Source organism: Parambassis ranga, chromosome 18, assembly GCF_900634625.1.
Source record: "Parambassis ranga chromosome 18, fParRan2.1, whole genome shotgun sequence".
NCBI classification, from domain to species: Eukaryota; Metazoa; Chordata; class Actinopteri; family Ambassidae; genus Parambassis; species Parambassis ranga.
This window is the reverse complement of record NC_041038.1, coordinates 11,680,186-11,702,531: the sequence shown is the minus strand read 5'-3', so window position 1 is coordinate 11,702,531 and position 22,346 is coordinate 11,680,186. Positions and strand designations below refer to the sequence as shown.

Here is a 22,346-nt window from a genome sequence, read left to right as displayed (position 1 = left end):
CTAACAAAGAGTCAAAGTACGTTTACAATGACATTTGTAGGAGATGATTATTTCACCATGTTAATATTACAAGTCTTCACTGCTGTTTAACTCTGTGTGTGTGTCTGTGTGTGTGTGTGTGTGTGTGTTACCTGCATGTGTAATCCGTCCACAGCACAGCTGATGGAGTCCAGAGAGGGAACATGTCTGACTGATCCAGACTGACAGTTGCTATGAAACCACAAACACTGGAGTCAAAAACTGACAGCTGTTTGTTAACATGTGGCTGCAGTGTGTTAGCAGAAGTACAGTGTGTGTGTGTGTGTGTGTGTGTGTGTGTGTGTGTGTTACCTGCTGATGCTGCTCTTCCTGGACAGACTGTTACTGGGAGAAGCTGGTGGTGTCTGATAGGTGTAGTTGAAATCAGAACCTTTCAGGTCGAGAATCACCTGAAACGAAAGGACTATGGTGACTGTGTGTGACTTTCTGGGGGAAATATAAGCGTTAGCCTGTGGGTGGCGCTGGAGGGCAGGTTAAAGATGTTGAAGAAGAAGAAGCGGCGTGTGTACCTGCTCGCTGGCTGCTGGCAGTTTATTGGGTTCAGTGGTCAGGCTGGTCAGATCCTCCAGAATGGTCTGCAGGTGGGTCACCTCACCCAGCATGTTGATCTCATGGTCCTGAGAACACACAGTAATCTGGTCTGTCAGTCCTGGATCTGAGTCATCACTCACACACACACACACACACACTGACCAGCACGGGCTTCAGCATGCTGACGAAGCTGCAGTAGCGAGCCCTCTCCTCTATCAGCGCCCGGCACACAGCTCGCTTCTCTGTCTCCTCCAGGACGGCGTAGCGGACGTTGACGTCCTGCAGCGCGCTGTCCAGCTGGCCCCGAGCCTCGTCCTTCCCTGCGCACACACACACACACACACACACATCATTTTTGTATTGTTTGTTAAGCACCACAAGCTGAGTCCCATCTAGAGACCGGCAGAAATCTGAACACCAAAGCGATCTAGAAGACTGTGTTACCCAGCCTCTACCAGCAGGGGTCCCCACAACACAGCTGATTTAATGGCAACACAGACACACACAGCTGAGTGTCAGCTGTTTGTCGCACACTTTCCCTGCCTGACCTTTGTCCTTCTGCCTGTGTGGAAGCATATTAATGTGACTGTGAGGTATTGATCATCTCACCAGCTGTGATTCCACATAACACCTGCTGCTGCTCCTGCAAAGGCCTCTGAATCTGGAGGCAATGTGTGACATAACATGATGTATTCAATAATAAAAAAAGTCCCTGACTCAGACTATTTCCTCTGGAGGCCTCAGGTTTCCGCGACACACCTCTGAAAGCTGTGATTGGCTCCTGAGTAGCCGTGATGTCTCTAAATCCTCTTCACAAACATGCACATGTTAAACTCATCAAAGGTGAGCTCAGGGAAACTTTCTACTGTCAAACCCATTCCAAGCCGCCATCAGACGTTAAATAAATGTCACTTTAAAATGGAGTACTACTACAAACACTTGAGGACGTGAAGCCTGAAGGAAGCATCTGTGTGAGTCTCACAAGAATCACGTCTTTAAAAGATGGAGGGTGACAGAGCTGGATCAGTGAAACGGGGCTGATCGGACCTCAGCTCGGTGGTCTCAGACAGACAGACAGAGCTCTGATCCGTGGACCACCCGGCTGTGGAACCAGACACAGAATATAAAAATAAGTCCAGAGTTGGAGAAAGAAGCTCAGACATCTGCCAGCATGAAGGAGCTGCACAGCACTTTCCAAAGTTTTCATGTACTCAATTATTTAGTTCCATTTTATGACAGTTAACACTTCACTCACGTTACATACGAGGTTCTACAGCAAGCTGCAAATTAAACCCGATTACATGCAAATGAGCTTTTTTTAAAACTTGATTTATTACATTCACTTCTAAGGCCCCGTAAGAGATTTAAAGAAGGAAGGAAATGCTTTTTCCCGCTGCAGTTTTTACCTGATGTGCCAGATGTTTTGCTGCACAGACTCACCTCAGAGTCATGTGATAAAACTGTCTGCAAAGGACGGGAACGTCCATAAGAATACTCTGTAGGATGTAGCAGTTAGCATGTGGGCAGGCTCTTTTATACCCCGTTCACACTGGGGAAAAAAATGTGGCTTAAGCAGGATTCGGCCGCATCCTGATCAATCCAGATGTGTTTTTTTCTGAGTGTGAACACCTCGAATCCGGCTGTATCCAGTTTGATTTCAATCTGGCTAGATCCACCCATGAGAGGTGGATCTAGCCAGATTGGCTCAAATGTGGCTCAGGTGTGAACGCAAATGTGGCGAGCGAATCCGGCTAGCGACATGCTACTTCCGGTTAGCGACATGCTACTTCCAGTTAGTGACATGCTACTTCCGGTTCACGGGGCGCGACACGGGACAAAAAAACCGCATGACGCACACGCGGTCCTACCGCGGCGTGAACGGACTCTGTATATTACGAGGCGCCACCTAGTGGTTTGGAGGACCGCAAACATGCTGGATGAAGCCGGATTGAGTGCGGACACAAGTGTGTGCTAGCCAGATTTGAAAATAGGTCTGAACGCATCCAGCTTAAAGGCTGTCTGGGCTCAATCCTACTCTAGCTGGAATGACTTTCTCCAGTGTGAACGGGGCCTAGTGAAAGGAAGAAAGCTGTTAGCAACGAGGAAAGTGTTAACGAGCCAACAGCCCGTCATCAGGCCTTAAACACAGCCACAACTACCCGTACTTCCTCACAAGATTCGGATTGGTCTGAACCACCTGTGGCCTAAAGCCCATGTGATGCTTTGAATCTTGTGAATTTCCAGCTGCCTGACAATGAAAGTGCCGTTTTCCCACTAAGGAAAGAATGCAGTGTGATTGTTTGGCTTGAAAAATTCTGTCTAAAGTTTCAAATCACAGACTGATCTCTGAGCTTTTCTGTCCACCAGAGTTCTGTGGAATTGTTGTGTATCCAGATGTGTTTTAGCCAACGTGCTACAAACAATAAACCTCCTCCCAACTTCAACAGAGGAAGAAACAACACAGACACAGACAGTAAATCCTGTGAAAAACACTGAGAAGCAGTTTCCACAGCTACACACACACACACACACACACACACACACTGCTGACTCTGTGTCAGCCTAAACACAGCCTGCTCTCACACACACCTGACTGTGTGAGAGAGACGCAGGGTAATTTCCAAGTCGCTAACAGGAGCTCAGTGTTGTCGTGCTGTCGGTCTTCTGACGTCTATGGAAACACACAGACAGGCTGCAGCAGACCGTCGGACTCTGTTTCTACAAGGTCCCGGCTCGACACACAGACCTGAACTCAGAAGCTCCGACCTGCAGAGTCAACTCATCACTCTGTTAAAGGTGAGACGCAGTTCAGACGCTGCAAGATAAACAACAGCTCGTAAGCGTTTCCTAAGCGGAACACACTTTATTTATCACGCTCTTTAAACTGAGACAGATTTTGAAATATTGTTCCCGCTCAGATGCGCCTGGATTCATGATAAATAACTCCTAACTGCTGGAAAGCTAACAAACAAAAACACTTGAGGTTCTAAGGACACGTGTCTTACAATGACTAATGGTATTGTCAGGCTGCTGTTATCATAAAGTCTGATTCATCCAGAAGTCTAGACCACCTGCGTCACACACTGATGATGTCATCAGCACTAGACTGGCAGTGTATTCCACAGGAGCTGGCAGCGGCAGGTCTGAAGCAGCTGTATGCAAAAACCACCTGGATATTCCAAACAGAACCCTTCACCTCCTCGGACCTCGCCGCTCCTGCTGCTCCCTCCTCACTCATCGAGATCCACATGACATCGTCTCCGCTTAATTCTATAACCCCTCACCTCCTCTGTCATTCTCTGCTCCTCCTCCTCTTTTCTCACTGAGCTGCTCCATTAGCAGACTAAAGGCTGGTCCGGAGGGCCCTGTCCTAAAATCCACACTCAGACCTTTGTGTCCTTCTAATTCGTGTTCTTGCTAAAGGGTGCAAGACCGTAGGGTGCAAGATCAGGGATCATCAGAGCTTTTAAAGGATGAAGGGCTCGATTCAGTGCACGTCTGACAGAGAAGCCAAAAAGAGCAGCACAGTGTGATGGAGAAGGTCCTGATTTGTTCAAAAACCGGTGTCTATATACAGTATAATATGAGCTGAAGTTGAAGCTTGAAACAGCTTCATACAGGAATCATGGCTGCCACACGAGCAGCGAAATGAAACTTCCATGAACTCTAATTCTCTAACTAATTCAAAGATTTTGACAGATTAAACATCCTAACTGCTAATTCTGGTAGCTAGGTAGCTAGCTAGCTGTGTAAATATTTCATTTAAGCAAAACCCCAGACTCTTCCCCAGGTGCCCCCAGTTCTGTTTCTTAGAGTAAATGTGATTGGTTAAATTCAGCAGCTGCTTTCTGAACTCATAAACAAAACACAGCAAAAACACACAACGCTCAGCAGAAGCAACACAACCGGCTCAGCAGAACAAATGAAGAAGAGGTGAAAGTGAAACCAGATCGGTGATGAGGTCACCCTGTTGGCTCATTATGAGATATTGATTGATCATGTCACCCGTGTGTCCTACACTGCAGTGGGAACCGACTGAGGATCTGCAAAAAAGGGCCACGCCGTGACAGCTGATTTCCTGTGATCACTGTAATGTTTGCTTCTTTGATGCTACCATCATCCTCAGATGGAGATTCCCTCTCCTGATGTGGTCAATTACCACATAATGACAGAGTTATGATACACACAGAATCATATGAGATGTTTACCGTGTGGAGGTTGTCTGTCTGTGCAACAGAAGGAGAAAGAACTGAAGTAAGAAAGATGCCAACAGACTCATTAAACAGAGAGTGGTGTGTGTGTGTGTGTGTGTGTGTGTGTGTGGTGATCACATATTAGGCTGTGATTCTGTCTCCATCTTTGATTTTCTTGTTTGTGCAGTTTGTCTTATTCGTGGCATTAGTGTTGTATTTGTACTGTTGTCACTTCTATCTATGAGTTCTTACAGAACTGAACTCACTCGGGTCATGGCTAAGATCTGGTTCTACGTGGTCAGAGCCTAAACTATTAAACGACACATTTCCTTCAGTCGTTTTTTTTTTTTGTACCTCGGACCATCTTGGCGATTTACTTTGTGCTCAGAGTAACGGAGAAAAAAGGGGCACGTAGCAGAAAACATGTCCAGAGATGTTAAACCCACATCAGACACGGCTCTGTTTACCCTGGGCGGGTCTGCAGCCAGACTTGTGATGTGTGCACAAACTATTTTTGCGTCTGTGCATTTGCGTATTGGATTTGTCGAGCAAGAGGACAGAGAGAGGATATTTGTATAAAGGCCTGGAGGTTTCATTTCAGTCTCGGGTGTGTGTGTGTGTGTGTGTTTGGGCGTTTCCATTCTATTTCTACCATATAAGGCCGCCTGCAGTCTGTCCTGGCAAGCTTTCACAGTCTCTTTTAGGTTATGGGACGTTGCAGCCAGGTGCAACCATGGCAACTCCAGGGGCGTGTCACTTTGATAGCAGGGAAGGGTGTGTCCGCGTTTCTATGGCAACGATCCCGCAGACAAACCTGTCAGTGCAGAAGCCGCTCTGTGTGTGTGTGTCAGTTCTGAGGGCTGGCACGCTGTTGGGACGTTGGAGGACTGGTTGAAAGCTTTGGTTGAGTTCCCACAATGCTTCACTCTATGCAATACCACCAATCCACCTTAAGGTGGGGTGGTTTTTTTTCCAAGCTTTGTTTGACAGTCATCTAAGCGTTTTATCACCGCTACAGGCAGAATAAAGGCAGGGTCGGAGCTCTGACGTGCTGGAACAGTGTAGCAGAAAGAGATTACCTACTTCTCCGGCTTAAATTACACACAGATGACAGTTGTGATGGCAAAGAAAACATCTCTCAGGATTATTTCTTCCCTTGCAGCGCTCAGATGACTGACAGGAGGCAGAGTCGAATGTAATGCGGCACAATGAGGGCAGGATGAAACAGACTGCTCATGTTTACAGTGGAGGATTATCTCACGTTCAGCAGGTGGATTCTTCTTCTTCTGCTGCTGAGATAAACACTCTGCCTCCTCACCTCTGACAGCTTTGTGTTCGAGCTTCATGTTCTTACCTTTCTTCACCTTCTTCTGCAGTTTGATGGTGTCTGATGATTTCTTCTTGATGTCTGCTCTGGCCTTCTTATACTCTACAGAAAAACAAAAGCAAATGGCAGAAGATGAAGGAGAGAGAGAGAGTGTGTGCAGGTGTGTGGAGGCCTGGTTGGTTCTACCTTTGGCGTGGTCTTTGTCCAGCTGACTGGCCACTTTTTTCCACTCCTCCATTTTTAATTCTAATGGGGTGATGAGGCTTTCTGAGAGAGCTCTGAAAGAAAGAACAGGAAGAAACTCATTTAAGTTTCACTTGAACACTTTAAGGCCCTGTTCACACTGGAGAAAGTCATTCCAGCTAGAGTAGGATTGTATCTGGATAGTCTGGAGCTGGATACGTTCAGACCTATTTTCAAATCTGGCTATCACACAAGCGTGTCTGCACTCAATCCGGCTTAATCCGGCTTGTTTGCGGTCCTCCAAACCACTAGGTGGCGCCTCATAATATACAGAGTCCGTTCAGGCCGCGGTATGTGCTCATGCGTTGTGCATTTTTTTGTCCTGTGTCACGCCCCGTGAACCGGGAGTAGCACATAGCTAACTGGAAGTATCACGTTGCTAGCCGGATTCGCTCGCCACATTTGCGTTCATACCTGAGCCACATTTGAGCCAATCCGGCTAGATCCACCTCTCGTAGGTGGATCTAGCCGGATTGAAATCAAACTGGATACAGCCGGATTCGAGGTGTTCACACTCAGAAAAAAAACATCTGGATACATCTGGATGCGGCCCGAATCCCGCTTTAGCCAGATTTATTTCCCCAGTGTGAACAGGGTATTAGTGTGTGTAAAAGTACAAGAGAAGATCGAAGACGGAATAAACTTCTGACTGGCCTCACACTGCCACCTCAGGTCACACGTCACTGGTAATTTAGTATTTCATTGCAATCAAGACAGAAGAGGGAGCGTTTGGATCCAACCTGGGTAAAATACTGTCAGCAGGCTGGGACCATTTTAAGGCAGATGTGGAGCAGTCCGGCCCGGATTAGGGCCACCCCAAAAAAAAAAAAAAAAAAATCAACTAAAGGAGGCAGAGTTGGGCTGAGCCCAGCATCACCAGTGCTTCCCTTTACTGTCTGCAGCTCCCTGTTAGTTGTGGTTCTCGCTGGGCGCCTTGTGTGTGTGCGCTCTGAACTCTGCTGCGATGGACACGAACGTGCACAGGAGAGCGCACACAACGGTGAAGCAGTCTGACAATCACGACACGTTGCTTTCATCATGGAGGTCAATATTCACATTACATTATAGGAAAAAGTTCATATTGTCTTGTTGCAGTTCCAGTAAACGATCACACAGAGAGGTGTTTCTGTTTACCTTCCGTTTCCTTGATTTTCTGTTCTGCTGTTTCCTGCTTTATTTAGAGAATCAGGTTCCCCTGTGTGTCTCTGTGTGCTTTCACTTGAAGTGTTTTCCTCCAGTGTGTAATAGTTTTACCCGTCTTGCTGGCCTGCCTTGTGTTGTCTGTGCACCTGGCCCGTCTTCATACCTGTGACACTGTTCATTGTTCTTCCTCGTCTGATTTCACCCTCGTTTTTTTTACTCCAGTATTTTCGATCCCTGGTTTGTTTCCGTTTCAGCTCTTTGACTCTTCTAGTTGTACTTTGATTCTTAACGTTCTTCCTCGTGCATTTTGTTAGTTTGTCAGTTACTTTTTGTCTCAACCTGCGTAAGTGCTGAGTGATGGGGAGACATGTTTCTGAGTTTCATCTCTTTGCCCTCAGTCAACCTTTGTATAAAGTATTTGTAGATACAGTATACACTTTCTTTCATAAACGGTATCTGATTGGTGCTCTGTATCAGCCAATCAGGAAGAAGATTATGGTCTACTTATCTCTAATAAACAGTCTCTGTGTTACAACATCAGGCTGCACAGGTGTAGCCAGGTTGTTCGTCTGTGTGTGTGAGACACACAACGTGTGAGTCACTGACTGACGGCCACTCAAATGACAGAGAAACGACTGATGTCGCAGCCGTGACAGTGAAATCAGGACAACACGCAACTGTACTACACACACACACACACACGCGCGCTGGCTGCCTTCTGCACGGCCGTATGTCAGCCGAGGATAATCAGGCGTCTGGTTCCCACACTGTCAGATAAAAGGTGTCATCACACCATCACTCACACCTTCACCTGTCTTCAGTCTCGTAAGGATCACATTAGATGATACTGTCTTTTATGTGTGTGTGTGTGTGTGTGTGTGTCTTACGTGGTAAACAGTTTGAGCTTGGACTCTATGCTGCGGTGTCTCATACACATCCGGGTCAGCGCTGAGCCGATCTCCTTGGTGGCACCTGAAACGACATCAGCATGATGTCACCTTTCAAAATAAAGTTCAGCTATAGATGTTTGTATTCTTCCTCAGTGAGTACATGACAAACCTTAAACACATGCAACACATTGTGTGACTGGTCTGACCGAGCACCCGACACTTCAGCAAAGATCTTTTTCCTTGTGGAATCTGCAACCAGTCCCGACCGTGTGTGTGTGTGTGTGTGTGTGTGTGTGTGTGTGTGTGATCCTTGCTTCATAAGCTGCTATTATAGAATCAATCTGATTAAGATCTTATGAGGAGTTTTGTAATGTTTGTGTTGCAACGACAGGTGTGTGTGAGTGTAATTTTGTTAATTTAATTATGTAAGAGACCAAGCGGCTCAGGTTAATGTTACAATATTATGTTTCTCACACACACACACACACACTGGACACATATCACAGGAGTGTTTGCATGGGTGAACATTTCATATGTATTTATTCTGATTTGTGTAACATTTGCAAGGATAAATAAATGTTGACACAGCCTCTGTCTCTCTCACACACACACACAGAGAACATAATGGTTTCTTTGTGGCCCTCAGTCTGTATATGAATATAACACTTACTGTTGACAGACACACACTTAAACACTACACATGTTATCTGATGTGGAAGAGGATAGATTAATCAATTCGTTGATTAGTCAGTGAGCAGAAGACTCGCTGCTCTGTGTGTGTTCTATCAGTGTAATCTTTGTGTTTTGGACCATATAAAGTCATAAAGTCCTGCACCTTTGTGGAAACAGAGAGAACGCAAACATGTCTGTGTGCCCAATAAGACAGAAAGACAAGACATCAGGGAAAAAAGTCAATAACCTGGAACCTTTATGGAGCCTATTTTATACCAATCTTGACCATTTGCCTTTTTAACAAACATTCTTCCTTGGACTGGGACTGGATGTGGTCTGTGAATTCACACTGAGTCAAATGTTCAGTGACATTTCACTTTATCCACGTCACTCAGCACTGCTGCATCAAAGTGACGAAGCAGATGTTCAGAGAAAAGTCTGAACTGACTCTGACTCAGTTTATTTCATCTGAATATGTAAATCTGAGAGAAGACACACACACACAGACACACTGCAGAGCTGAGTCATGGCTGACAGGTGTGTGTGTGTTTAGGAAGTGATGTCACAGTGCATCCTGGACGGGCACAGACTGTACCCTCTCCTTCCTGCATGTTTGTGTCACTCTTCATCACCTCATCCACCTCTCCACGTCCTCCCGTTCCTTTCCTCCATTGTCCTCTATTTGTCCCTCTCCTCCTCTCACCCCCACCCCCCCTTCTGCTGCAACTGTTCTTCGGAAACATTAATTATGAGTCACGTGCAGAGACGTGCACAGACGTGCACAGAGCAGACACACACACACACACTTTCAGGTGTAGGTTAATCGTTAAGGTGTGTCGAGGTGTGTTTGTTTTATTTGCCTTCCCCTCCCTGTTGCTCCTCCAGCTCCGAGCTCTGAGAGCATTTAATCCGTGAATGCTGCAGTGGTTTGACTTATTATCTTAATGAAGGTAGAGGAGATGTTTTAACAGTCTGTCACGCAGTGTTATGAAAGTTTCTCAAATCCTCTGTCTGGGTTACAGGCCATTAAATGTTTCTGAATTAAAAAAAAAATTATATAATCCTTAAATCATATGATGACAAGTGACCACAAGACCACATTAATGTGATGATGTTAGGCCCCGTTCACACTGGAGAAAGTCATTCCAGCTAGAGTAGGATTGAGCCCAGACAGCCTTTAAGCTGGATGCGCTCAGACCTATTTTCAAATCTGGCTAGCACACACTTGTGTCCGCACTCAATTCGGCTTCATCCAGCATGTTTGCTGTCCTCCAAACCACTAGGTGGCGCCTCGTAATATACAGAGTCCGTTCAGGCCGCGGTAGGACCGCGTGTGCGCATGCGTCGTGTGTTTTTTTGTCCCGTGTCGTGCCCCGTTAACCGGAAGTAGCATGTCGCTAACCAGAAGTATCACGTCGCTAGCCGGATTCGCTAGCCATATTTGCGTTCACACCTGAGCCACATTTGACCCAATCCGGATGTATCCAGATGTTATTTTTTCACCTACGAGAGGTGGATCTAGCCGGATTGAAATCAAACTGGATACAGCCGGATTCGAGGTGTTCACACTCAGAAAAAAAAACATCTGGATAGATCTGGATGTGGCCCTAATCCCTAATCTTTAGCCAGATTTATTTCCCCAGTGTGAACGGGGTATCAGAGGCTGGATGATTCAAAGCTCTCAAAACCAGATCAAACGTGATAAAAAGACAATGAGAAACGATGATAAGTGAAGGAAGAAAAAAAGAGGATGGAACCAACAATAGTGATGCTCCAAGTGACGTGGTGTTTTCCTCCAGGTGGTTTGTATATCTAAACAGCAGTGAAGCAAGAACGATCTGTAAAATATTTGACAACCAGAACAGGGATGCAGAACCTTGTTTGCTTGTCTACAAGTTTTAACAGCGCTAGAATGAAGATAAGACAGTGAACCATGTCGGGCCCACATGAAAACACACGATACCTCCGAGTCTGGTGAAGAAAGACGAAGAAGTCAAGAAGTGCTGGGCCGAGATGTTTGATTTTAGGAGAAGGAGAGATATTGTTCCCATCTCTGTGATGATTATGTTCCTTTGTGTCATCTGGATGTAGGCCAGCACTGCTGGTTAGTAAATCTGTTATTATGTGTAATTACATGGCAGTGCTGCTTGTTGTGCTGCAACCACACGGCCAAAAATACAATTCCTCCAGGTAGGCTGGGGATCGAACTTTTGTATTTGTGGTAGTAACTAGAAATATTATTGATGTTGTGGTATTAACATAGCAAGTGAGGAAAAGTCAAGAGGCTGAGCTGGAGGCAGCAGGGATGAAGATGAGGATGAGGAAGGAGCAGATCAGAGGGACAGCTCGGGGAGGCTGTTTTGGGGACAAAGTCAGAGAGGCCAGATTGAGACGGTTTTGTCCGAGCAGAGGAGGGACAGGGGTTGAAATGGAGCTGCAGGCAAGAAGTCAAGAGGAAGACCAAAGAGGAGATATGTGGACGTCCCGAGGAGAGTTAGGTGGAAGCGTATGATGGAAAGAGCAGAAGGAAGAAGAAAGTTCTGGTTCTAGAGATGAAAATATAACATATAAAACTAGAAGAAGCTCCGATTTGTTACACTCTAAAGCAGACCTGGGCAAGGCCCGGCCCGCTTGCGCCTTCAATGCAGCCTGCGGACCGTGCACACAATATTAAACACAGGCAGAAAAAGTCAGCTGTTGAGCACGACATCACCGGTAACGTCTTCCCAACCCTCCTCGTCTCTTCCACGCTGCTGCACTGCATCATCCCATCTACTCTCTGGAGGGACACGGTCGCACTGTGTACACTTTAAAAATGCTGCACGACTATTCTGAAATGTACGGTAAAGCACACAGAAACTCCACGGCGCATTCAGATGTTACCGCGGTGCTGCAGCCGACACATTTCATCGTCATCTGCTCTTAAAAAGCTCAGATCTTGCCCGACTTTCAGAACTCTGGGATTTGCTACTTTAACTTTGACTTTAACTCTGATGGTTTTCTTCTGTAAAAATATCTTCACATCATCTGTGCTGCTCTGCACTGTGTGTGTGTTTCAACATACAACCAGCACACACTCAGAGCAGACATGGACACACACAGAGAGGACAGAGGAGTGAGCAGTGAATGACATTTAACAGGAGCATATTTATAAAGGTAGATACGGTCTCCGATTTATATTATTATTTATGAAAAATGTGGCCCTTTGCTTTTCTTATGGAAGTCTATGTGGCCCTAACAACAAAATAATTGCCCCCCCCCCGCTCTAAAGTGTCTACACAGATGAAATGTTGATGATAATGGCGGCTCTGAGTGGAACAGTAAAGGACGTCTGTTGATGTTTACGACAACGGTGTGGGTGGTTATGTTTTTCTGTTCGGTTTCACTTTACTGTTCCAACTAATGTGATGCTGCTGAAGAATGTCCACATCCCTGCCTGAGTGAACATCTGCAGGATATTTCTTTATAAAGTCAACAGTACGTGTAATATTCGTTCACGCGACGCAGGAATCGCAGCGTGTGTGTGTGTGAGGATCCACTGTGTTCAGACACGTCTAATGGAGCTCAGAGACGACTTCAGAGAAAAATGTGACCGGACAAGATCAGACAGACTCAGTGTGGGAGCGACTCTGTGTTGCACACGCTCACACTGTTTAGTCGTTTCTGTTAATGTGATGCTGAGTCACGGTTTGAGAAGTGATCAGTCTGAGGTTACCATGACAATCACAGAAAAGCGACCTTTTAAGGAGTCTCCTGGTGGTACGATAAAAATACATTACATTAGAAAAACCAACACTGACAGAGCCCCAAACCAAAAACAACAAGGTCAAGGTTGGGGAGTAACGGATTACATGTACCGACGTTACGTATTTAGAGAGTAACTGTATTCCGTTACACTCTAAAGAGATGGTAATCAGAATACAGTTACATTGTTGAAACTTGTGGATTACACGACGGTACTTTAAGTGTTTTTTCACTCTGCTGGATGAAAACAAGTCATGTAAAAAAATCTTTGTCTTCTTACAACAAAGATCCTGTTTACGGCAGATGTCTGAGTCCTGATCGCTCGTCTCATTGTGTGGTCATATACGCGTGTATGATGGTAAATCGTCATTTGAGTGAGAGCTCTTACTGTCAATACAACATCTTTGATCAAAGCGAAAGTTTTTGGTTCAGCAAACTGGACAGAAACTGTCTGCAGGCGACAGAGAGGACAGAGCAGCCGGACTGATGGGGGTCAGAGTCTGAGGAGTCATGATGCGGTAGGGCTAAACGATTTTAAGAATAAATTGAATTGCGATTTTTCTGGCAAATATTGCGATTTCGATTTCATCCACGATTTTTTTCAAATCAAGTTTTAGTGCACATGAGCATTTGCAAAGATCACAGATGCGGGTACACTGTTTGCGTCACTTGAAGGAGTGAACTAGTTAGCTGTTAGCTGGTAGCTAACTCCGTCCAAAACTGAGGCTGATTAACATTTAAGTAGGAACGTGTGGCTGCAGTCAGCTGGTTTTATACATGGTAAAATGAGTCTGGTTTATTTACGTATTCAACTATTTTTTGTGTGTAAAATAATGTTGTTTAAAAATATATACTATTCTGTCATCATTACGTTTTTTTTTCTGTTCCTCTAAATAGAATAACATGATGTGATGCAGTCAGCTGGACCACTCTGGACAGGTTTTATTGAATGTTTTATAGCGTCCTCTGTAGTCAGCAGGGGCTGCACTATCACTTAAAATGTGTTTTAGGGCATGTAATCTGTATTCAGTAACTGAATATTATTCCCAACACTGCATAAGGTGCTTAGAGGGTTAAAGAAATGAAAACTAATACCCCGTTCACACTGGGGAAATAAATCTGGCTAAAGCGGGATTAGGGCTGCATCCAGATGGTTTTTTTCTGAGTGTGAACACCTCGAATCCGGCTGTATCCAGTTTGATTTCAATCGGCTCGAATGTGGATCAGGTGTGAACGCAAATGTGGCGAGCGAATCCGGCTAGCGACATGCTACTTCCGGTTCACGGGGCGCGTCACGGGACAAAAAACCGCACGACGCATGCGCACCCGTGGTCCTACCGCGGCCTGAACGGACTCTGTATATTACGAGGCGCCACCCAGTGGTTTGGAGGACAGCAAACAAGCCGGATTAAACCGGATTGAGTGGGGACACGCTTGTGTGATAGCCAGATTTGAAAATAGGTCTGAACGTATCGAGCTTAAAGACTATCCAGATACAATCCTACTCTAGCTGGAATGACTTTCTCCAGTGAGAACGGGGCCTAATAAGAGTCAAGTAAGAAATCTTGGGGTCATGGTGGATTTACATTTTGACAGCCACATCAGAAGAATACTGTCATCAATGCATCCACTTCCAGCTCCTATGTTTAATGTGTGTAAAGAAACATGTGCATTAGATGTGATGAATGATGGAACCAAAAATAAAAAAAATCAGTAGGAAAAAAGATGCTTGCTGATAATTTCCCTCCATTTTCCAAAGACACAGCACCAGAGGGACAGAGTGAGGCCTGTTCACCTCCTCTTAAACCCAGATTTTCCAGCTTTGCCCTCCTCCTCCTCCTCCTCCCACCTCATAATGTGGCCCTTTCAGAGCAGCCTGTGAGTGTGTATGTGTGAATTAATTCCTAACCCAACTTGCCAGTGTTTTCTTTTCCCCTGAATCTGCTCCTTTAACTCTCTGTGTCACCCCCGTTATGACCGCCAGGGGACGGGCGCCTGTGTGAGCTAAAAAAAACAAAACAAAACAAAAAAAACGTGGAGGTGTCGGTCTGCATGCATCCCGTCACCATGACAACAACCCCAGATCCGAACAGTAACAGCTCCAAACTCAGCAGTCCTCTCTCTTATCCAGTTATTGATTAACCCTCTGCAGTCCTTCAGAAAACACACAGAAGCAGGGAGCTGACCTCGGGAAACCTCCGTTAGAATCAGTCAGGACTCAGTCGCCTGTCTTGTGATCTGTGTGTACTTGTGTGTGTGTGTGTGCGTGATTTGGAAGCCCCATGATGCCAAAGACGTCAACAGTTCCTTGGTTGCCAGGGTAACCGGTCATGTGGAATCACCGGGGGAAGAGACGGGATGAGCCTGCTTAGAAAATCAGCTGATTGTTTGGAGATTGATTGGGATTCATGCTGATAATATTCGTATTAGCATCATGACTGCCGTTACCAACAGACACCTGGATACACTTACAGTACATTTATACAGCTACTTGAGAGCTACACTGCCATTACATGACATTATTTAATTTGATGTGAACTCGATCTTGCAGCGACCCGACACACAAACACAGAGCAGGCAGGAAGAGCTGCCGTCGGCAAACAGACAGAGTGACGCCTCGCGGCTTCTATTCAGGGACACGCTCATTGATCAGGTGTCAATCTGTGTAATGCAATCTATGACTCAATGCAATGACTGTATTGATGTTCTCATCGGGTCCTTGGCACAGATGGTGAAAGCTTTTAGAACTGTTTATCTCTTCTGACTGGAATAAAGGGTGATGTCACATGCACCGATCAGGATGCAGTCAGTGTTAATCAAGTGCGATCATACCACAAACTGTGAGATTGTGAGAACCTAAATCTATAATTTGATTCTTCTTTATATAGCTCTTACATTTTAACATGCAGGTCTGAGTGGATTGTGGGGGACAAAACCACAAGACCATCAAGCTATCAAGGACCTCCACGGAGGCTTCATAACAACAAGTACCTGTAACATCACAGGCTGCACATAAGACAGGAACAGGATAAAAAAACACTATAAAAAGGCAAAATATCAGCACGATAAAGCAGAGATAACACCACCGTCAGCGCTCCAACAATGACTACCAGCTCTGTTATATTTATGCATCTGGTTCAGCCTGGTGATGCTTTTTTGAGATGAGAACGCTGGCATTACCGTGGAAACTGACCGCAGAGCTCACAGACCCACCAGACCCATCAGACCCATCAGACCGGTTCTGACACACACGCAGATAGAACTTGCTGAGAGGGTGTGTGTGTGTGTGTGTTCCTTGCTTCATAAGGTGTCATTATAGAATCAATCTGATTAAGAAACAGGAGACTCCTTAAAGTCAGCTGTTGTGCTTCTCCTTTGTCTCTCACACAGTCAGCAGCTGAGGAGAAACTCTAGAGAGAAAGGAGGTGGAGGAGGTGGAGGAGGAGGCAGCTGTCAAAACACACCACACAGGTGCTGTCACACACACACACACACAGACACACACAGAACACTGGAATGTGCTTGGTCAACATGCAGTGCGTAAAGGCCATATTAACTTTACATCGAGCTAACCGCTAACACATGGAAACAGTGCTGTGTCCACGGCAGGGTCCAAACACATGGACCAACATGTCTCTCCTATTGAATGCAACAGGAAGACCAGAAATGTCTCAGAGTAAACATTCACCCTGCGTCGACCATCAAAACACGCCACGTATAAACAATATTTGACGTTTAACAACCTTAATTCCTTCTTTAAAAAAATGATTATTTAAAAATCCTCTTAAAGCCGCTGTTGTGTGTGTGCGTCCATGTTTGCCTGCTTTTACTGGTGCAGCTTGTCTCAGCATGTTATGAACACCTGCAGATCATGTAAACAGCCTGCATCATCGGCAACACCGACTGAAAACAGCTCCACGGCAATCAGGTCCGTTCAAAGTTCATTTTATGTCAGGTTCGGGTTTAAATATGTTCCTATATGGGGGATAGTGGCAGGCAGCCTCATATAGCTCGCGTATCAGTTGCCAACAGTGGTGTTGTGTGAACTGATTGATTACTGACTCTCTCAGCATGATTCAAACAGCTGTGTCATCAGTGACTTTTGACGTCTTTATTGAATGATGCTTCAGTCTGACCCCACCGAGCAGCTCTGGACCGTTTTATGACCTTACATCCACAATAAGGCTTTTGTCTGAGGACACTAACGTTCCTGCCAAGTTTACATGTCCAGAACATGTTTAACCCTTATGCACTGTTCGGGACATTTTTGTCCTCTGAGAGAAATTTTTTTTGTTTATTTTGGCCATAACTTTGTCAATATGTGAACAAATTGAATCATTTTTGCTCAACAAGTTTAATTTTACATAAATTTTGTTAATATGATTTTAAAATGTTTCATAGGTCAACAGTACACTGTGGGCAAATTTTACCCCCGATGTGTTGTTCGGGACAAAAACGTCCTCTAACTTTAACGGTTTTAAAAATATATCAGATAAATATTTTTTTTAATTTTTTTGCATAGACCTTTTAATTAACTTCAGTTCTAATCAACAGTAGTGGAAAAATCATTTTCCCCCAGGATTTTAACCCTTTAATCACCAATTTTATAAGGGGTGGTGCTGAAAATTGGAAAAAAAACACACAAAATGGCTCATTTTTAATAGAAAAGGTGAATGTGGACTGGATTTTTTTTTAACCTTTATTACAGTCTTGGTCAAACATCAGTAAAAAAATTTATTGCATTATTAGTTTTTGCACAGCACTGGATTTTCTTTTTTTCTCCCATTTTGTCCCATAGACTTCCATTATAAACACACTTTTTTTGACTGCACAGCCATGGCACTACATAATCATGCATTCTTGATTGTTGGTGGTTTACCCTGTTGGTAGGAGGTAACATTTGTGATTTTTACAGTTAACAACTTAATGACCATATTAAAATCCTGGGGAAAATGATTTCTTCACTACTGTGAACTACAGAACTGAAGTTAATTAAAAGGTCAATGCAAAAAATTCCAAAAAAATATTTATCTGATATATTTTTAAAACCGTTAAAGTTAGAGGACGTTTTTGTCCCGAACAACACATAAGGGTAGTGTTTGCGAACAGTCCATGAGGGTTAAAGTAACGATCTACTGTCATAACTGTGACTGTTCCAACTTGTTGTTGTTCTGCTCTGAAGCCTGAGGCCCACAGGTAGAGGAGTTACACTGCGCTGTTTAAGAGGAAGGACACACTGGCTACAGCAGGAATCTGTGTGTGTCGGTGCACAGGCCCTCTCCTCCAGCTGTGGAGTCATACTGTATGTCTTGTGATATGAGAAGCATGATGATGATGAAGCCTTATGATTCCATGATGTTGAAATGTCCAGCCTTCAGGTGATGTCATGTGCTGCCCTGTGTGATCTGAAGCTGCTCTGCATGAGTCTGTGTTTTTTTTTTAACGTAGTGTATACAGATGCTAACGGCTACATTAGCCATGTTGATTCTCAGCATGTGTTTCTTCTATTTTTAAAAACAAAGCCTAAAATATGACAGAGCAGCACCGCCATGGCTTCCATAGAGGGGAGTGGCTGGGATTCAACTCCCACACACACACACACACACACACACACACGCTACTGGATTTCCTTTTAAACACCAACTGTCTTGTGTGTTACATAATCACACCAGCAGCTGACTGTTAAAAAAGCCCACAAACACACACACACACACACACTGCAGCACTGAACACATGTACTCCATGTCCAACATGGCCGGTTTGACACAGGATTATGAAAATTGGCACACATATGTATCACCTCAAGACGTCTCTTCGACCCCCCCCCCCCCCTCCAAACCCAACAGGAAGTCCGCCATTTTAAAGTTTGTGGCCATTTTTGGTGATTTCTGACCCTGCTACAAAACTTTTCACGCCTCACATACTTCATCCAATCCAGCTGAAATTCACTGTGTCCACTCAGGACACCATAGGGAATAGACACATTCCAAAACTCTTTCAAAAGTGTTACGGTGTGGCGGGGGGCGTGGCCTCAAAGTTGACCATTCACCATTACAAAGGAACACTGTATTTTCTGCAGTACCACCAATATACTTTATCCAATGTGGACAAAATCTTATAGTACTGCTATGGACCTGAGTCCGAACAGTTATGTATGCTAATAGGGTGATACGGTCATAGCGCCACCTGCTGGCAACAGGAACTTTGTCTCGTAAACGTGTTTGTTGTATGTCTCTTAGAAATGAGAGCACAGAAGAGTATAGGAGACGAGAGCATAGGAGAGGGGATTACGTTAACGTCGCAAGGTGCGCGAGGGCCCGCAATGCTGCTTGCAGCTTTAATTCTTATTCACATTTCCACAGCATATTTAATATTTGGGTACAAATGTGTGTAACCTGATCGAACAAGTCAGATGAAAGACAAGGACACCAGAAGAACAAAGAGTCATGTACAAAGAGACACAAGTGAAGACTTTTCTTGGCCCATTTCCTCCAGCAGCACAAGGCTTAATGGTTTCTACATGACACACACACACACACACACACACACAGTCCGTCCACAGAGACTTAATGGAGCTAATTAGCTCCCTCATGATCTCACTATTTATAATGAAAAGAGAGATACAGTGAGACGGCGGCATCTTTCCCGCCTCACTGTGATGTGACACACACACACAGATCATGATGATTTCTCTCTTTAAGTGTATGTTTACCTCTTGTCCCTGTCGCCATGTCTGCCACCTTCTGAAAAGCATCCAGGAAGGCTCCGGTCACCACGATGGTCGTCCTGAATCAAAGACCAACAGAACGCACATGTTAAATCCATAAAGTATTCTCAGCAACACGTTGGTTTTATTTGTAATTTCTTATTTTTCTCATCATCTCATCTCTGCTCTGTGAAAACCGCCAGCAGATCAAGCAAAGACCCGCTGAAATTTGTTTATGTTTTTTCATTCTTTTGAATGAAACATAAAGAGAAAACGTTCCGCCGCCAGTTTTTTTCAAGACACAGAACCTTCTGTGACATCACCAGTCAGTCTTCTTAAGGCTCCGGGCCATCCCCATCAGAGGGAACCAAAACAAAACATGAACACAGCAGCCTGCAGACACATCACAAACAAACCTGCACCTGGTTTTACGCACAGGCTTTTATTTTGAAAGCAGGTTTGGTTGAGCCACATGAGAGGCCAGTCGCTCTCAAAGGCCAGGGTTAGGCATGCAACTGGAGACCTTCAGAGACACACATCATCTTCATCAATGGACCTTTTGTCTGTGTGCGTGTCTATTAGCAGAGTATGAGCGCACACACACACACAACCCCTGAAAACCTAACTAAGAAGATCAGATGACACTGCTGTCAATAGCGTGTGTGTGTGTGTGACCTCAGTGGAAATTCTCTTTCATATTAAGACTCACAAACACACACAGCATTATCTACACAATGTATTTCTACATACTACTGAAGCTTCCTGTGTGCACAGACATGTTCGATCACTCTGTCCCATGATCCCCCGCTGCCTCAACCCTGTAGTGATGCAGTGAGAAACTCTAAGAGTTCCACATGCCTCGAAACAAAAACCCAGTGGAGTCAGACTGAAGCTCCGGTTTGTCTTTGTTCAGATACTGAAGAGCAGACACCAATCCGTCCAAATCCCAAACTAAGTTTCCAAGTATACAAACACATTGTCCCAATGCACATCAGAGAGAGAAACTGTAATACAGAAAAAACTGCCAAATTTGTAACTTTCTGACGATCCTTGAATGCATCATGTAAAATAAAATCCCTTCATTTTTCAGGTCTCAATTAAAACTTCCTCAAAAACCAACAAGTCAAAAAAAAATCTGCACTCATCAGCACAGCTAGGAAGCCATGATTACTCACTTGTGACAGTCACATGACAAAAAAAATGTGAGAGGCAGCAAAAACCTCAAAATAGTTGTATTAAAGACAGTTTATTAATCTACAGATAGAAAACTTCCTGCTCAGACACAGTTATTAGTCCTCACGGCATATTTAATCTGCTGCGTCAGCCATCTTTCTGTCTGAAGCCTTTGGACTTGTCTTCGGGTTAACTCATATAAATCACGTGACCTAAACTAATCGCCTCCATAGCATCTCAATAAACCAATAATAACCGATGACTCACTTCCTGCTTAAAATCTGATTAGACATCATTAACCATGCAGTGTTCTCAGAGGATTACAGGATGAGATTTGTGGCCCTTTGTAAAAACAGCGGAGGTCACGTCAATGCCCTGCTCCTGTTGCCTAGCAACCTTAACAGCTGTAGTTGATAGAGAGGTGTTTCATGGACCCTTGGTATTGATGAAAAAAAATGGAAAAACTTGGGACAACACTGGTAGCAAAGGATCCACCCATTCCTTCCTTGATGGCCGGGTAAAAGAAAGCTGAGGTTTCTACGCCGCACAAACCTTGGACTAAAGTCAAGAATATGCAGATTACCTGAACATGTTGATTCCAAAAAACATCCCTGAAAAAAGTTTGTTTTTATATTTTGTACTTGATTTTTTATGGTGGCTAAACAAGACAAAGATCAAATATGGCCACACATGAAGTATGGATTAGAGGTTTATGTGTGGAAATTAGCACTATATTAGCACATCTTTTAGAACATAAGAGCAGTCTGAAGAGTGTAGATGTCCTATTTGTGTGTGTGTGTGTGTGTGTGTGTGTGTGTACGCTGGCTGACTGGCAGGACTAATGGACTGTGACTGGCTGCAGCAGGCAGAGCGATGCTTATCAAAGTAAACTGGCCTACTGGGAAATACAGCCATTATACTGTTATTACAGTGAGCCTGCAGCCGGGTCACTCTGTGTGTGATGAGCAGCTCTCATGTAAAGTACAGAATGTAACAGTAACCAGAATATTTTAATTAGCAGGAGCAGGACAAAGAGGGGCCAGCTGGACTACAGATAAACCTGCCAATAAGACGTGCAATTTTCAACACCAGATCTGCAGCCCAGAAAATCATTTTAGTCGTATTGTAGATTTAATAACGTGACTAAAACTGACCAACATTGATGTAGCAGGAATTCTGTCTTTCCTTCCTCTTGCCATTTCCCTTTGTTTTTTGAACTGCCACCTGCTGGTAGGACGACCGGTTCTCTCGCAGCTTTTTTTTTTTTTTGGGCTGACATGGGCAAGAGGAAGCAACACAACAGTCAGGCTTCTTCCATACTCCACGAGAACAGAGAAATCTGTTCGTGTTCCCACGGTGGCAAGAACGAGGACCAAGTTTGTTTCGGCATGAACGTTTCATAATTCATGCTGGTAGCATGATAACAGATCGAACAGCAGGTCTGGCAGACAGTGTTGTTCGACCTGTGTGGGTTCTGTGCACCTGAAGAAGCTTTTCTGCTCCTCCATATTCACTACGCCCACTCCGAAACTCCAACCAATTACACAAAAGTTCTCGGACATGACAAACAAAAAAAATCTATTCCTAGACGGTGTGTGGAGAACAAGCTGCGAGAGCTCCCAAACCAGCGCTCCGAGAACAAAGTGGCGACATTTTCTTCTCTGAGCGCTGAGAGCAAGAACAAG

General features: G+C 44.6%; 1 protein-coding gene across 1 annotated transcript in view; it reads right to left on the bottom strand.

The window, feature by feature from the left end:
- The window catches only part of mtss1 (MTSS I-BAR domain containing 1), a 47,484-nt gene that overhangs the window by 5,989 nt on the left and 19,149 nt on the right, over nucleotides 1-22,346 (bottom strand). The window contains exons 3-10 of the mRNA XM_028429805.1: nucleotides 19,495-19,568; nucleotides 8,364-8,448; nucleotides 6,277-6,368; nucleotides 6,118-6,192; nucleotides 733-890; nucleotides 549-656; nucleotides 331-428; nucleotides 132-210 (exon numbers count right to left, since the gene is read on the bottom strand). Coding sequence (XP_028285606.1) covers nucleotides 132-210; nucleotides 331-428; nucleotides 549-656; nucleotides 733-890; nucleotides 6,118-6,192; nucleotides 6,277-6,368; nucleotides 8,364-8,448; nucleotides 19,495-19,568 — 769 coding nt within the window. The remainder of the gene's footprint in view (nucleotides 1-131; nucleotides 211-330; nucleotides 429-548; nucleotides 657-732; nucleotides 891-6,117; nucleotides 6,193-6,276; nucleotides 6,369-8,363; nucleotides 8,449-19,494; nucleotides 19,569-22,346) is intronic.